Source organism: Hevea brasiliensis, chromosome 18 (assembly GCF_030052815.1).
Source record: "Hevea brasiliensis isolate MT/VB/25A 57/8 chromosome 18, ASM3005281v1, whole genome shotgun sequence".
Classification (NCBI taxonomy): domain Eukaryota; kingdom Viridiplantae; phylum Streptophyta; class Magnoliopsida; order Malpighiales; family Euphorbiaceae; genus Hevea; species Hevea brasiliensis.
In genome coordinates, this window is record NC_079510.1 from 49647851 (window position 1) to 49663837 (window position 15987).

Here is a 15987-nt window from a genome sequence, read left to right on the forward strand (position 1 = left end):
TAGCTTTCCCTCCACGCACTTCCATGATCGTTACGTGCCTCCCTTTTAATATATTCACCGAAATTTCGTAAAATACCAAAATAAACTCCATGAATATTCTCGTCATGCTTATGGTTATGGATGGAGCCATGGATATAAAGGTAATTTTACACGCAAATTTATAAATATCTTTATAAAAGATATTAAATTTTAATTTTTTTTATAAAATTAATTTAATTTTAATTTAATTTTATAAAAATTAAAATAATTACTTAATTAATAATTATTAAAAAAAAAAGACTTAAGGATAAAATTAACTGGATGCGTTTATGTATTTTTTTAAATAATATAAAATAATTAATAGATAAATTGCTTAATTTAAATATATTTAATTTTTAATTATAATAATTTTTATAAAATTAAATTAAAATTTAATAAATTTTATAAAAAAATAAAATTCAATATAATTTTAATAAAATAATTTAAAAAAATTAAATAATTACATGTGATATTTACTTTAAATATAAACATAAGCAGAAGATTTTATCACACTGAAATTATATTTTTTAAATAAAGATTTTTTTAATATAATTTCCTAAGACTAATATCATATTTCGTTGATAAAGATAATAATTACCCTCTCTAATCATTTTTATTTATTGTATTTAAATTTTATATAATAATTAAAATTAATTAAATAATTTTATTTTTATAAAAAAACATATTAGTAAATTTTTATCTTACATATTGCATTTAATAAAAATAAAGAGTAAAATTAAAAAAAAATAATTAATATTCCTTATGATGAAACTTAGAGAATTAAACTTGCAATGCAATAATAGAGAGTTAGACGTAATTCATCATTTATTTAGTTTAACCTCAAGCATACGAATGCTTGAAATATATCCTACTTGGTCTTTTATTTATTTATTTACGAGTCAAATAAATAACTAGTTAAAATCCTCATGAATTGAGGATGATAATAGGAAAAAAAAATTGTTAATTAAACATTATCATAATTCACATTTAATCCCTAAAGAATTTTTTTTATTTCTAAAAAAAATATTCCCAATGCAAAATAAATTACCGTAATTTAAGCTTTTAACGTTTTCATCATGGCATTAATCATATATCATTAAGTCAGTAATTCATTGATTTAACACCACTGAACAGATGCCATCGTCACTGATAAAGATGATATCTAAATTATTGAAGCATTGGGTGATCCATCTAATGGATTTAAACTCAAATTCAATGTAGGCCTGTCCATTAACAGTATTGGGCTCCTGATTCATCTAGTGGACTTAGCTTCAAAGCAGTTGCAGACTCATTCAATTGTTTCTGATGGACTCGGACTCTCTTCTAGGGAGATTCGGTTACTTGAAACGACACACCGTTTTGTTGATTGGGAGCGAACAGCCAAAAGCTTCATTTTCTACTGACCGAAAACACCCTTGCAGTGTCAACTTCCAGGTCAAAGGCCTCACTGCGAGCAGTGAGCATTGAGCTTAACCCACCTGAGAGGGGAATGCTCTCTGCTGCTAATGTAACGCAGAAAGGAAACTCCGCTCCATCACCGAATAAATCTCCAATGAAAACTCTAATTTTGGCAGATCCAATTAGCTACACAAATTTCCAATCATCCCCTTCAAATTTTATTTTTCACTTTCCATCACTTTCACGGGGAAGTAAAAAATCCATTCATGTTTCCCAGGCAAAATCTCTCTTCATTCCCAAACCCACCAACTGCTCCTCCATCAATTCGCCTGTCACCTCTAATTCAGTCAATTATGGTGGTTGGGACGATCTGAGACTCGGCGGTGATTTGGTCAGCTCGGGTGAGTCAACCCTGCTTCGTGATTTTCTGGTTTCTGGAGGAATTGATGAGAAAAAACATGTTTTTATGTTTATATTGGGGATTTTCTGCGCTTTTGCCATTTCTAGGGTTAGGGTTTCGTCAATTGTCGTATTTCCTGCTTCTGTATTGATTTTTGCTATTGGGTTTTCAGTTGGGTTTTTCCGTGGTGGGAGTTTCAATGAATTTAGTGTGAATGCAAGTAAGAAGAGGGCAAAAGATGAAAACTTTAGGTTGTATGCTGAGAGATTGAGGAGTTTGGTTGGGGTTTTTGACGGGTTTGGTGCTAAATTTAATGATTTGAAGAATGCTATACAAAGAGCTATTGATACTAAAGAGATTGACGTAGTTGATTTGGAAAATTATATCAGTGTCATTGAATCAATACAGGCATCGGCATTGAATTCCAAAAATGTTGTCGAGGCCACCATTGATGGTCTAGGAAATTCTGTCAGTGTGTTGGAAAACCAGAAGTCATCCGGTAGAAAAAAGAAAGAGATTGGAGAAGTTGGGTTTGAGATCTTGCAATTTGTTGGGGGTTTGTTTGGTGAGAAACTGGTTGACTCAAAGCCTAATAAAGTGAAAGACAAAGACAATGTTAAGCAAGTGGCTGTGCAAGGTTTAGCAAATGATCAAAGTCAAGGCAACAGCCACGGTTTAGCAAATGATCAAGCTCAAGGAAACAGCTCGACTATGGTGATGGAAGGAGGGATTCTTAATTCTGTTGATAATGACAAAGGAAATAGGCCTTCCATGTTTTCTCAAGGTTTAACAAATAAGTCTGCTTTAGATTGGGACAGTGAAAGAAGAATCAGAATAATATCAGAAAATGCCAAAATGAACAGAGGAGAAAAAGCCGGGAATGGAAAAAGATATATTGATGCTGAAGAGTTTTCTTACCAAAGTAGCAGATTGCGGTTTGTAGATAATCAATCTGTCTCTTGGAAGATGAACCAAAATAAAGAAAATGAAACATGGAAATCCCATGACAATCTCCGTAACTCTATGGATCTTGATTTCAGTTACAAACATATGGAAACAGAATCTTCCTTTGTACAAGAGCAGATGTTGAAGCAATCTAGTGCAGGTTACAAGTCTTCTCACAGCAGGAAAATTAATGAAGATGAAACTTATAGATCTCAATTCAGAGAAGAGGAGCTAAATGATGATTCCTGGTTGGCTGATCATCATTCAGTATCAGAAAGTGAAATTGGTTCCTCTTCATCTTCAATGGTTTCAGATGATGTGATGTTTGACAGTTATCTTACTGAAGCAAACAACCTTCTGAAACAAGCCAAGGAATGTATAAGGGGAAAACATGATGAAGAGCATGTGGAGATTATACTATATAAGTCTGCCAAGTTACTCTCTAAAGCCCTGGCGATGAAGCCTATGAGTTTGTTGGCCATTGGCCAATTGGGCAATACATATCTCCTTCATGGAGAACTAAAATTAAAGATCAGCCGTGAATTGAGAACTGTCCTCTCAAGAAGGGATCCCTTATTGTTTGAAAACCAACATAGAATAGTGAAAGGCTTAGATGAGCGAGTAACAAATAAAGATAAAATTGCATCTGCTCTTGTTAATGTGTGTGAAGAATGTGAAGAACTTCTTGTGGAGGCAGGCAGAAAATATAGGATGGCATTATCAATTGATGGGAATGATGTAAGGGCACTATATAATTGGGGGCTTGCTCTCTCTTTTCGTGCTCAATTGATTGCCGATATCGGACCAGTAAGTGTTAACCATGACATTATCAGCATTTGTAGTAGCTTTTTTTACAACCATAACCATTGATAAAAAGCAACTCTCATCCTATTAGCCTTTAGGTGAGCTTGGTTTACCCTTGGTTGTGTGTGTGTTCTTAGAATTAGCTCAGCTAGGCAGCTTGCTCCTAAGCAATTAACATTTTGTGCTGAGTCTTATAAGTTGCAATCTGTATGTTGTTGAATTTCAGGAAGCTGCTTTTGATGCTGACAAAGTGTTCTTGGCTGCAATTGATAAATTTGATGCGATGATGTCCAAAGGCAATGTTTATGCACCAGATGGTAAGTAGAATGTTTTTTTTTTTTTTTTCTTGGCTAAAGATCCTGTGTGGGGTGTTGATATTAATACAACTGTAAATTAATTAATCTAATTTCAATATTTTCAAATGCAATTTATGCTGAAGAATCTTTAGCGCGAACTGTGTGAGTGGCACTAACAATCTGCGAAAGGGATGTATTAATATCTCATATCGATTTGAGATAGGATAATGTGCCCTTCATAAGGCCTCGGACGCTCCTCTCCCCTTGAGTTAGCTTTGGAGGTGAGTGAAGTCCAGTCCATTTTTCTTAAGATATTATGTTTGGGCTTCCCATAAATGTTTTATGCTCCTAGTGTTAATTCTGGATGTGAGGGGGAGGGGGTGTGTTAATATCCCACATTGGTTTGGGATATGCGTAATGTGTCCTTTTGCTTTGGGCACTCCTCCTCTTTGAGCTAGCTTTTAGGGAAGAGTTAGGTCCGGCCCATTTTTTTTAAAGTTTATATCAAGTGTTATACCATTGTTTGGTAGAACATAAAAAATGATGTAACATATCTATGATTATATTACTATTCTTTTTTGCTTTTGGGGTTACTAGGAGAATATCTAGTGTAATATAATGCCCATTGTTTTATTGTTACTTTAGCTAATGCAATGCTCATTTCAATTCCATACAAAGCCTTGTGTAATAGTTCACTCACTTTAACTTTTTTTTTACTTACGCTCCCATCATCTTGCTGCTTACCCCCACCACTTTGCTGTCACTGCCACCTCTTTACCAACACTACCAGATAAACTCAACATTACTTCAATTTTATTTTCAAAATGGATTGGCCTTTACTTTTCATAATGTTTCTCATTCTGTTAATTTCTTATTACCATAGCCTATGTTCATCAACTCAGTTGGATATAAGTAGACTCCTGTCTTACCTGGGTCCCAAGGAGCACTGCAATGTAGAAGTTGCAAACATGCTTATTTTCAACTCATTTAAGTAGATTTGTACTATCTTTCAAAATGCGTGTTGGATTGCAAGAGTAAAGTATTCATTAAATGCTTGGTAAAAACTAATAGTTTCCTGCAGTGCCAAAATGGTTATAGAAGTAAGAATGCAGTTTATGTATTTAAGTACTGATTCTTTATTTCCTGGATCGCAGCTTTGCTTAGATGGGGCGTGGTCCTGCAGCAAAGATCTCGATTACGGCCACGGAATAGTAAAGAGAAGGTTAAGTTGCTAATGCAAGCAAAGCGACTCTATGAAGATGCACTCAATATGGACTCTAACAATCTCCAAGTAAGAGAAGCTTTATTATCATGTGTAGCTGAGCTTAATCGCAGGCTCCTTTAATTGCTAGAAGTAATGCGCTCAACAACCCCTCAATTTTATCCTCTCCTTGGCCCTCTTGGTTTTCATTGTTAGGAGTTTTTATTCACTGGCCAATCTTATATTCTATGTACAGAAACCAATCTTGCTGTTCTACACAACAATTAGCCATCATCAAATCCATGGAACCAATGTCTATCAGTTCTCTTTCCTCTCACTCCTCACACCCTTCCTTTTCAGGGCATGTTCAACTTAGACCACAAATGATTATTGTCATTGAAAATTGGTTTTGTTGGTTTTTTTCTTATAAATAATGAGGAATGGATATTTATGAATTACAATTTTGTGCAAAGAAGGTAGGTTAGGAAGATGGGGAAAATTTTCAGGGTGGTAACTCTGTGTGACTAGAATCATAATGGTCCATTGATAGACATTTCAGTTGTGCATTTATGCTATTTTGTATTTTCTCCACACGATATGAATGAAAATAATGTGTTCTATTGAGTCCGAGCCTTTTCCATATTCATTTGGCAAATAAGCACTTTCTGCAACTATTGTTTGCTTTCTTTCAAAGAATGTCCTATAGTTAACTAAGCAATTTCACCAGTTGATATTTGCTTCATCATGGAATCTGCCTGACCAACGCAGTTTAACGAGTTCTGGAGTTGAACATTTCAAATAGAAAAATCATATTATCTAGCTAAATGCATGTTAGAGAGTAGAGGATCGGAGCCAAAAAAAAAAATATATATATATATATATATATTTGTGTTTTTTCACAACGGGCAGCAAAAGAGAACTGGACTCGTCATGTTAGTAATCCTTGTATGGGACCCTGTTTCAATTAATTTATAGGTTAGATCTAAATAAAACTTCATAAAGGTATGATCATCAAAAGCCATACGATACAAGCTCCATCATTTTCATAATTACTTCAAACCTAACAGTTACTCGTAGAACTAAAAATGAAGAAAATATAATCCTCTCTTACAAAAGAAACTAAAAAAACCGAAAATAAGAATCCTTCTAATAAAGGAATGTTGGTTTTCAACATGTTTTTGGCAGTTCTTCTCTGGTATTGTTTTGAATCTCTATATCATTGACTTCAAACGTTCCCGAAAAACTTTCATCATTCCTGAGAAGGTAACAACTCCAACCAAAGTGCCATCCTCTTCAACAACCCATACATAACTCACACGATGAGAAAGTGCCTGAATCATTACTGCCACTAAAGAGCTCCATGGGAAGCACACAGTTGCATCAGTACTCCTCACCAATCTTGATGAATGCCCACCAAACCTCCCACTCCTTCCCAGTCCAAACTCCTCATCAGATGAAGATGAATATGATGAACAAGATGAGGATGGCGAAATTCCTGATTCTTCTTCCAGCAACTCCAGAGCTTCACCTAAATTCCTTTCTTCCAGTCTTTCCTTAACCAAACGTATCAGGTCCTCTGGTGGGTCACCACAGTCTATATAAGCCATAAAATCCCCAGCAGAGAGCGTAGCAATTGCAGCAGCCACAGACACGTCGCAAGAATTAAGTATGTATGGTGAGATCTCACCAATCAACTTGCCGTCTTTGTCAACAATAGCAACAGATGTTTGCTTGACAAGGGATTCAGATATTAAGGGTAATGCAGCGGAGGCAGGCTCATCATAGCAGAGAGCCAAGATGGATTTGGTGTCTATGATGTTGAGAGACTCAAGAGTGTGGTTAGGAATGGGGCAGAAGAGACCAATGCAGTTAAGAAGATAGCGAATTATGTCTTCTTGTGTTAGCCAGCAGTACTCGCGATTGTTGTGGAGGGTGGAGTTGGAGGAAGGTTTAGGTATCAACTTTTTTCTTGACAAGGGGCTGTGAATTGGTACCACAAGGTTCTGTGCACCTTCAAGGATGAGATCTATAGCCTCCAACAAGCTGAAACAAGAGAAAATTGAGATCAATTAGATATGATTATCTTGGAAATAAACTACAATTATGATTTGACTATGTTACATTTATGAAAATTCACAAACGTTATTATAATTAAAACCTTTTTTTTGAGCAATTAAAACCAGTTCTTAAAATCACAATAACAATTCTTTTGATGCAAAGTACAGTTTTGTTTTTCTCTGGATTTAATTTCGCTCAACTGCTTAAGCATCATTAGTTAAGCAATTAAAATTCTAACTGCAAGATTAGATTCCAGAGCTACAATTCTCGAAACGTTTATGAACATACAATCTAAGAATTAGGAAAAGCAACGGCTCATATTCCACTAACAACTGAAATGAAATAAAAATTAAAAAAAAATAAAATAAAATCCATGTAAATCAAGGGTCTGTTTTATTTTTTTTTTAACTGATTCACACATAGAAATTGAAATAATTGTAGCCCAGGGAATGTATAACTTTGAAAATTACGATCAAAATTAGTTTTTTTCCACCTAAATTAAACATTAGTTAGGAACATAATTAATGCAAATTTTTTTTCCGAAATAATTAATGCAATTTAGCTGTTTGTAAATTTAACCAAACAAATTGCAATCCCAACTTCTAAAGCCCAAATTCTAAATCACAAAAAAACAGGTATCAAAGAATTAATTAACAAACCTCGCGTTCGGCTCCAAGTGCCTAACAAGGCCAGGAACCTTGGGAAGGAGAACAGAGACGGGCTCCCCCAGAGCTCTACCTGGATTTTTCAGATTCTCTTCTTTACACAAGAAGCAAATGACATCCACCATGCAAACCTTACCAATGCAACGGCATTCATTTACATCAAGCTTAGATCTTGAAGCGTTACGGTAATGATCACAGCTCCATACACTCAAATACGGGTCACTGGATCTCCTGAGAGCCGACAGCGCCTCACCCACGGTTGCAGAGACGGAGAGAGACCAGAGCGCAGGCTTTCCAAGGCATAGGTCAGATACCTCGCGAGCCAACAAACTCACTGCCATGCACAGAAATATCAGAGAGAGAGAGAGAGAGAGAGAGAGGGGGATGGTTTTCGAGAGAAAGAGCTAGGAGGAGAGAGAGAGAGAGAGAGAGGGGGATGGTTTTCGAGAGAAAGAGCTAGGAGGAGAGAGAGAGATATTGAGGTGGGCTTGTAATTGGTGGTGGTGGAGGAAATGGGGGAATTTTGTAGGAGGAGGAGGACGCGACAGTTGGAGAATTTTGACGAAAGGATTGATTTTTCTGACAATTTATAGACTGGGTCACCATGCGAATTTTATTTTTATATATTTGGTATTATGCTAGTGGGACCTACTAGGATTTTTTTAATTTCATTTCTATTTATTTTTTAAATTAACATCTATTAATAAATTAACAATTGCATTTTTTTTTTTTAAAGATTAAGATTTGATTCTCCACTTTTTTTTATAGTGAAATAATTTTTTTGTCTTGTTATAATTAATATTTGAATTTTTATATTTTAAAAAATAAGTGAAAAAATATTTTTAATTTTCGGTTTTTTATTAATTTATACTTTAATTAATAGATTAAAAGGTGATTAATAAAATATCAAAATGTTAATAATAATTATTATTATTAAAAAATAAAAATATTTATAATAATAAAATTTAAAAATAAAATAATAATTATAAACCAACGAATGATTGACCTTAAAAAGGTATTTTCTTCGTTCAATTTTGAATGATGTTTTAATTTTTTTTTATCTCATTTTGTTTAATATTTTAGAAAATTATAAAAGGATTAATTTTTTTTAATTTTTTCTTTATTTATTATTATTTCAAATGCATTTATCTCTTTTTATTATCTTTTTATATTTCAAAAATATTATAAATACATTTTAGTGAATTATTAATTTCTTTTCATAAAAATTAAAATATTTAATTATTTTCTTAATTTTTGTATAAAAATCTTAAAAAGCATTTAAAATAATATAGGTGAGTAATATTGCAAAAAATACATAAGTTTTAATCCACATTTAATTTTGATTCATATACTCAAATTAAAAATTCAATAATTTTAAGGTAATTACAATATTATTGAAATAAATTTTTGATATTTTTGGTAAGTATGAAAGATACCTATTTTCCCCATAAAAAAAAAAAGAAAAAGCCTATTTTCTCTAAATTAAATATTCCAGCTTAAATTTAGGCTCTTTTTTTTCTGTAAAAATCTTGCATTATGCGTCTTTTTCACTCATGAAAAAGCCTATTAATTTGTCCTTGCATATTTCAATAGTTTTAAAGCAAATTGTGCCAAATTATATATGATGAACAAACTACAAGCAAGTCTACACCAAGCTACATCAGATTTCTTCTCTTGGGAGGAAAAAAAAAAAAAAAAAGATGTCCTAGGGGAGAGCAGTTTTCAGTTTAAATCAAAAAATCGAATCGAATAGATTCAATTCGGTTCAATCGATTTGATTTTAAAATTCAATCAATTCGATTCGGTTTATAATTTTGATAATTTTGGTTAATCGGTTCGGTTCGGTTATTTTCATAAAAAATTAAAAAACCGAACCGAACTAAAATTATTAATATATATAGGAAATCAAATAAAATCGAACAGAATCAAATTGAAATCAAAGAAAACAGAACCGAACCTTAAGATTTTTGAGTTTTGATTTCTAATTTTTTTTTGTTTTTATATTTTATTATTTAGATTTAAAATTAAAAATATGAAATTTTATAAATTTCAGTTTGATCGCTTTAAAATCGAACCCAACTGATATTTATCGCTTCGATTCGATTCAATTTTCTCTTATTAATCAATTTGACTCAATTTTTAAAATTTTTAATTTTTAATTTTTAATTTTATCAGTTCGATTCAGTTCGAAACCGAACCGACTATTTACACACCCCTATCCATGGCCTACTACTACTACTAGTACCGCCCTTTGCAGGAGATATTTTCGAACAAGACATGGTCCTCATTTACTGCCAAAATTAATAACGATGAAAGTTACATTTTTTTATTTATTAAAATTATTTTAAAAATTAATCTTAATTAAAAAAAATACTACAAATTATAATTAACTGAATAATTAAGATGGTCTCATTTCTTTATTAGATCAAATTAATTAAATTATGCATAATATATAGTACTCCATTCATTCAAGGAAAGAAACATCATTATTAAATAATAATAATAATAATAATAATAATAATAATAATAATAATAATAATAAACGTGAAATTGAATGTGCCTTCTTTTTCAATTTTGAAGGGAAAATGAAATGGCATGATTTTATAATCAAGAAAAATTAATATATATTTATAAGTTAAAGATTCGAATCTTAGTGTCATCACTGTAATATCACTGTAATATCATTTATGATATGAATGTGAGAAATCATATATTTAAATTTTAAAATATATATATATATATATATAGCATTTAGCTATTTGTTATGGAGCATATTGCTTATGGCCACAAAATGCTTTATCAACAAACTTCAGCCACAAATTGATGAAGTTGGCCTAATATATTTACTCGAACGATATGTCATTCTCCTCATAAATGCAATGAGGTCCCAAGTTCCCAATGCCCACCATGAATTTTCCACATATCTTCATCACTGCGCGTTGTCACCGCACTGTACACGTTTCAATGGTATAATTTTAATAAATACAATTTATTCTAATTAATCTGTAATTTTGGTACGTATGTTGTTCAATTTTTATTTTTATTTTGGTAAATGTAAATATTTATTAGGTGGTCCAAAATTGACTATTTTTTAATTATATCAAATTGGCATATAATTAAGTATTAGTCCTACCTGCCATGTGTCTGTCACATTTTGATATTGTCATTTTTTAAAGCAATGTAATGGTGGAAATTTTCTTATGCCGTATCAATATGGAAAAATGAAAGTTGAACTGTGATATTAATTAAGGCATGTATCCTCCAAATGATTAAAATATGAACTCTTTGCTTGTTTCTATGAAAATGATATTTTAATTTAGGAACATTTTAAATTTCACTGGAAGAAGGGCATCAAGATTTAAATATCAATTTATTTTCACTATCATATGCAGTTTATTAAAAAAAAAGCATATTATGTAATAAAAATTATCTATAATTGAATTTATAGTAATTTTTTTAGAATTTTTTTAATATATACAATAATTAGTAAGAGATGAATTTATCGTCAATTAGAAAATGTTATTTAATTCTAAATGATGCACACGTTTCCTTTGATTTAAAATTATACTAAGAATAAGTAATTATGTTATATGATTATTAAACTTATTATTCAAGAAATTGGGAGTCAAACACATCATTGAAAATGTCATAGTATAGGTTTTAAAAGTTTAGGTGTGTACAGAAGTATTTTTAAATTAATTATAGTCTTAAATAATAATTTATAATTACAATAATAAATAGTAACTAAAAATTTTGACTCTATAAAATTAAAATAAATTGTAGTACCCTTAATTTTTAAATTAATTATTTTATATGAAGCTATTAATATTTTATTTTATTTAAATTTAAAAAATAATTTAAATTTTTTCGAATTTTTGAAATCAGGTTCAATTTTTTTTTAAATATAAAATTTGATATTTTTAAAAATTTTTTTAACGATCACGTGGCAAAATTAAAAATATATTTAGACCCTACGAATTTTTCTGAGTTTTCTAAAATTTTTTCAGAATTTTTGGGCCTCGTTTTCAATCTCAAGGCAGAGTAAAAATTTAATTTCGGGTATCCTGAATCGAACTAGCCGAATCAAACTGAACCGGGTCGAACTAGCCGAATCGAACCGGCCTTTTCTTTTTTCTTTCCTCTCCTCCCTCGCGCGCTCGACACTCTCTCCTCTCTCTCTGTTTTCTCTCTCCTCCCTCCTCCCCTCGCTGGCCAGCCACTGCCCCAGCCTTCCCCGGTTGCCGGCGCACCTCTAGGACATCTCCCCGCTGCCGGCCGACGCCCCAGCTGGTCGAAAAGTCATGCCAAAGTCCCCCCTTCACACGCCCGACTCTTCATCTTCCCGGGCCGATTCCGGCCAATCCGACCACCAATCAGATCGGGTCTTATCCCAAAACATATCTACACCTCGAGAGCTTTTCATAGACACCAAAAACACAAAAATCTATTGAGCGGTTTGTCCAATTTTTGCTCGGAAAGTTTTAGCCCATTTTGATTTTTAGGCTAGATTTCTCGAAAATCGTAAATCCTACCAAAAATTCGAGAGTACCGAAGTGCTCCACTCGACTAGAATTTCGCGGCAATACCCATTTCAAATTTTTCCAACACCGTTTTCTGGTGGATCCATCGAAACTTCGCAATGATTTTTCGAGCATTAAATGAGTTTAGAAAATTTTGTAAAAATTATATACTAACCCCCGTATTGTGGGCTTCGCGTAGGTATATTCAATTCACGAAAATTTGACGCTGTTTCGCCGCAATTTCGAGCCAGCAGTGCATCATCGAAAAGCTTCGTAATCGGTGAGAGTATAGGCTACTCCACCATTTTCAGACGTCCCAGACGCGTCTCCAGGGTCGGAATTGGTATAGGTAAACCCGAACCCTTCCTTTTCTTAATTATCTAGTGTCTAATTTCGATTAAAAATCTATAAAATATTCGTGGTAAGTTAGAAAAATATAATTCTTTTTGCATTAGCTTAATAATATTTTTAAGAACCGCAGGGCAGAGTTTTAGAATTTTTAGAGCTCATTTGGGCAATTTTTGTAAAAGGATTAGTTATACGGACTAAACTTTAATTTTCCAAATTGTGGTTGTTGACTATTTGGATGGGCCTAGGAAGGGCCATGTGATGTGATTGAGTTGTGGATGTATGACTTGTGGATATAAAAGTCCATTTTGAGCCCTTTTGTAGGTTGGGTAGGTCCTAGGTATAAGGAAGACTCTGTCGAATTTTCAGCATGACTTAGGGTGTCTTTGGTCCTTTCCAAACTTGTATTGAGTCAAATATATTAAATAATTGCAATCAAATTTGTTAAGTGAGTCGGAATAGCCTTCCTCCTCCGTTCAGCCACCATAGTGACTTCTATTCAAGTTTGTGAGTAAAATATTAATTATAATTATAATTTTAATATTATTATATGTTCAAGCATGCCCGTGCATCACTTATAAATATGTTCAGACCGAGGAAGAACATGTGTGGCATTTGAGGATGGTGTTGCAGACTTTGAGGGACCATCAGCTATATGCCAAATTTTCAAAATGTGAATTTTGGCTAGAAAGCATCTCATTCTTGGGGCACGTGGTTTCTAGTAAAGGCATTCGAATTGATTCCAAGAAAATTGAGACGGTAAATTATTGGCTTAGGCCTACAACAGTCACTGAGGTATGAAGTTTTCTGAGCTTAGCTGGCTACTATGGGCGTTTTATATAGAATTTCTCCAGGGTAGCAGCTCCTCTAACTAAGTTAACTCGAAAGAATGTTCTGTTCATTTGGACAAATGATTGTGAGGAGAGCTTCCAAAAGCTTAAGGAATATCTAACTACAGTCCCTGTGTTGACATTACCGATGAGTGGTGAAGGATATACCGTGTACTGTGATGCCTCCAGAGTTATTTTGAGATGTGTTTTGATGCAACATGGGAAAGTAGTAGCTTATGCTTCAAGACAGCTAAAGAGGCATGAGCAAAACTACCCCACCCATGACTTGAAAATAGCGGCTATAGTCTTTGCATTAAAGATCTAGAGACACTACCTGTATGGTGAAGTATGTGAGATATACACTAACTACAAGAGTTTGAAATACATCTTCCAATAGAGGGATTTAAACTTGAGGCAGAGTAGATGGATGGAACTTCTGAAGGACTATGATTATACCATCCAGTATCATCTTGGGAAGGCCAATGTAGTAGCAGGTGCTCTTAACATAAAATCTTCTGGCAGTTTGACGAACATATCAGCGAAAAAGAGACCGTTGATTCAAGAAGTACATGAGTTGATGGATCAAGGTCTAATCTTAGATATTTCAGATGAGGGCATATTATTGGCCCATTTTTCAGTGAGACCAGACCTGTGAGACAAAATCAGAGTTTCCCAACACAGGGACCCGCAATTGATGAAGATTATAGAAAGAGTATAGCAGGGTGAAGGTGATGAGTTTGGATTTTCCAATAATGATGCTCTTATGCAAGGTTCCAGAATATGTGTGCCCAACGTGGACAATCTCAGGAATGAAATCATGCAAGAGACACACTATACACTGTATAATATCCACCCAGGCTCCACCTAGATGTACCATGATGTGAAAGATAGCTACTGGTGAAATGGCATGAAGAGAGACAAAGCAGACTTTGTGTCCAAGTGCTTGACTTGTTAGAAGGTGAAGTTTGAACACCAGAGGCCGTCAGGAAAGCTGTAAGAGCTCCCTATCCCAGAATGGAAGTGGGAAATGATCACTATGGATTTTGTAACTGGGTTGCCTCATACCACGTGGGGATATGATTCGATATAGGTAATTGTAGATCGTCTAACTAAAATAGCTTATTTCTTGCCTGTGTGAACCATCTATTCTGTTACACAATACGCCAAGCTCTATGTTTGAGAAATGGTCAGATTGTTGTAGGAGCGGAAGTATGAAAAACATAAGTTTAAATCATTGAATTCAAAAATTTTTCTTCTAGGGTCACATGCATTATGCAAGATTCATTTTTATCTATTTGATTTCAATGATAAACAACATACTAAAACACTTTTAATATATTTTGGATCTATATTTGCCATTTAAGATTTTAGAATTAACAGATTAATTCATTAAAACCCTAGATTAGATCAAGAACAAGTGCACTAACCTTTTGATGCACTGCAGTTGTGTTTGGCACCTTTGAGATGCACCTAGGACACCAGATGTTGTCCCTCTAGCTTGTCCACACCAAGATCACCAATGGCAGCCTCTTGAAAAGCTTCTCAAGCCTTTCCAATTAATTAGGTTTTGCCTTTAGAGATGTTATAGATGCATACAGGACACTAGAAACGATTTCTAGTAATTTTAATTCAAGAGAATGTTAGTTATTCTCTTTGAATTGATGAGAGATGAAGAAGAAGAGAGGAAGAGCACTCCAAGGGTGGTGGCACCTATGAAGAACAGCAACTTATCATTTTACTCTTTCATAACAACACATTATATAGCTAGGTCACCACTTAAAACCCTTGCCACATGTCACCTTCTGATTGGTTCTTAGTTTAATTGACCCAATCACATTGTGCCAAGTGTCAAATTTAGATTTAATCTTGACTTTGATCATTTTACATGATTAAAAGACAATTGGCAAGTTTATATGTAGTGCCATGTGTCACCATCTCATGGTGCCACATGTCACCCTGTGAAATGACCAAAATACCCTTGTGTCGAGTTCTCAACCCAAAATAATTATTTCTTTTCTTCTAATCAATTTATATCAAATATAAATTAATTAATTAATCTCTATTAATTAATTTCTCATAATTAAATTCATATTTAAATACTTTAAATATAAATTTAACTTATATTATACATCCAATAACCTAGATTTGGTTTCAAGTCATGCTAGGGACTTTGTAATCTAATTGTAAATCAAACATATTTAATTAATCAATTAAACTCTTTAATTAATTAATTAAATCATATTTAACTTGGTGATTACTTGTATATGTGTGTGACTCACTAGGCTCATCACTAATTAGCAATGAGAAATGATATTAACTCTTATTATCATTAGAACTCTTTCTTACCATAAATGATTTCTCTAAATCATTTTATGCACCTCATAGACCATGGTTAACACCTAGCATAGCATACCATGGCCACCCAATTAGTAATAAGGTTTTCCTTAAATAAACCTATAATCATATGTTACCATACACTAGAATCTCTCTGTTATAAAATCCCA

The 15987-nt window shown here is 33.1% G+C and overlaps 2 protein-coding genes across 2 annotated transcripts; one reads left to right on the forward strand and one right to left on the reverse strand.

The window, feature by feature from the left end:
- Positions 1–1401: 1401 nt before the first annotated feature.
- Positions 1402–5686, forward strand: LOC110635103 (uncharacterized). Its single transcript, XM_021784315.2, has 4 exons — positions 1402–1817; positions 1989–3568; positions 3792–3882; positions 5016–5686. The coding sequence occupies exons 1-4, from the start codon at positions 1508–1510 to the stop codon at positions 5204–5206; spliced, it is 2172 nt and encodes a 723-aa protein (XP_021640007.2). The 5' UTR covers positions 1402–1507; the 3' UTR covers positions 5207–5686.
- A 309-nt stretch (positions 5687–5995) lies between these two features.
- Positions 5996–8323, reverse strand: LOC110635129 (CBS domain-containing protein CBSX5). Its single transcript, XM_021784344.2, has 2 exons — positions 7780–8323; positions 5996–7105 (listed from the first exon to the last, which is right to left on the reverse strand). Exons 1-2 carry the CDS (start codon positions 8124–8126, stop codon positions 6274–6276), a joined length of 1179 nt encoding a protein of 392 aa, XP_021640036.2. The 5' UTR covers positions 8127–8323; the 3' UTR covers positions 5996–6273.
- Positions 8324–15987: the final 7664 nt, after the last annotated feature.

What these genes read in the sequence shown, in the direction of transcription:
- LOC110635103 (XM_021784315.2), top strand. Translation starts at nt 1,508, where the DNA reads ATGCTCTCTGCTGCTAATGTAACGCAGAAAGGAAACTCCGCTCCATCA. An exon ending in CGGTGATTTGGTCAGCTCGG is followed by an intron (nt 1,818 to 1,988) that starts GTGAGTCAACCC and finishes TTGGGTTTTCAG; the next exon opens with TTGGGTTTTTCCGTGGTGGG. An exon ending in CAATGTTTATGCACCAGATG is followed by an intron (nt 3,883 to 5,015) that starts GTAAGTAGAATG and finishes CCTGGATCGCAG; the next exon opens with CTTTGCTTAGATGGGGCGTG.
- LOC110635129 (XM_021784344.2), bottom strand. Translation starts at nt 8,126, where the DNA reads ATGGCAGTGAGTTTGTTGGCTCGCGAGGTATCTGACCTATGCCTTGGA. An exon ending in CACTTGGAGCCGAACGCGAG is followed by an intron (nt 7,106 to 7,779) that starts GTTTGTTAATTA and finishes CTCTTGTTTCAG; the next exon opens with CTTGTTGGAGGCTATAGATC.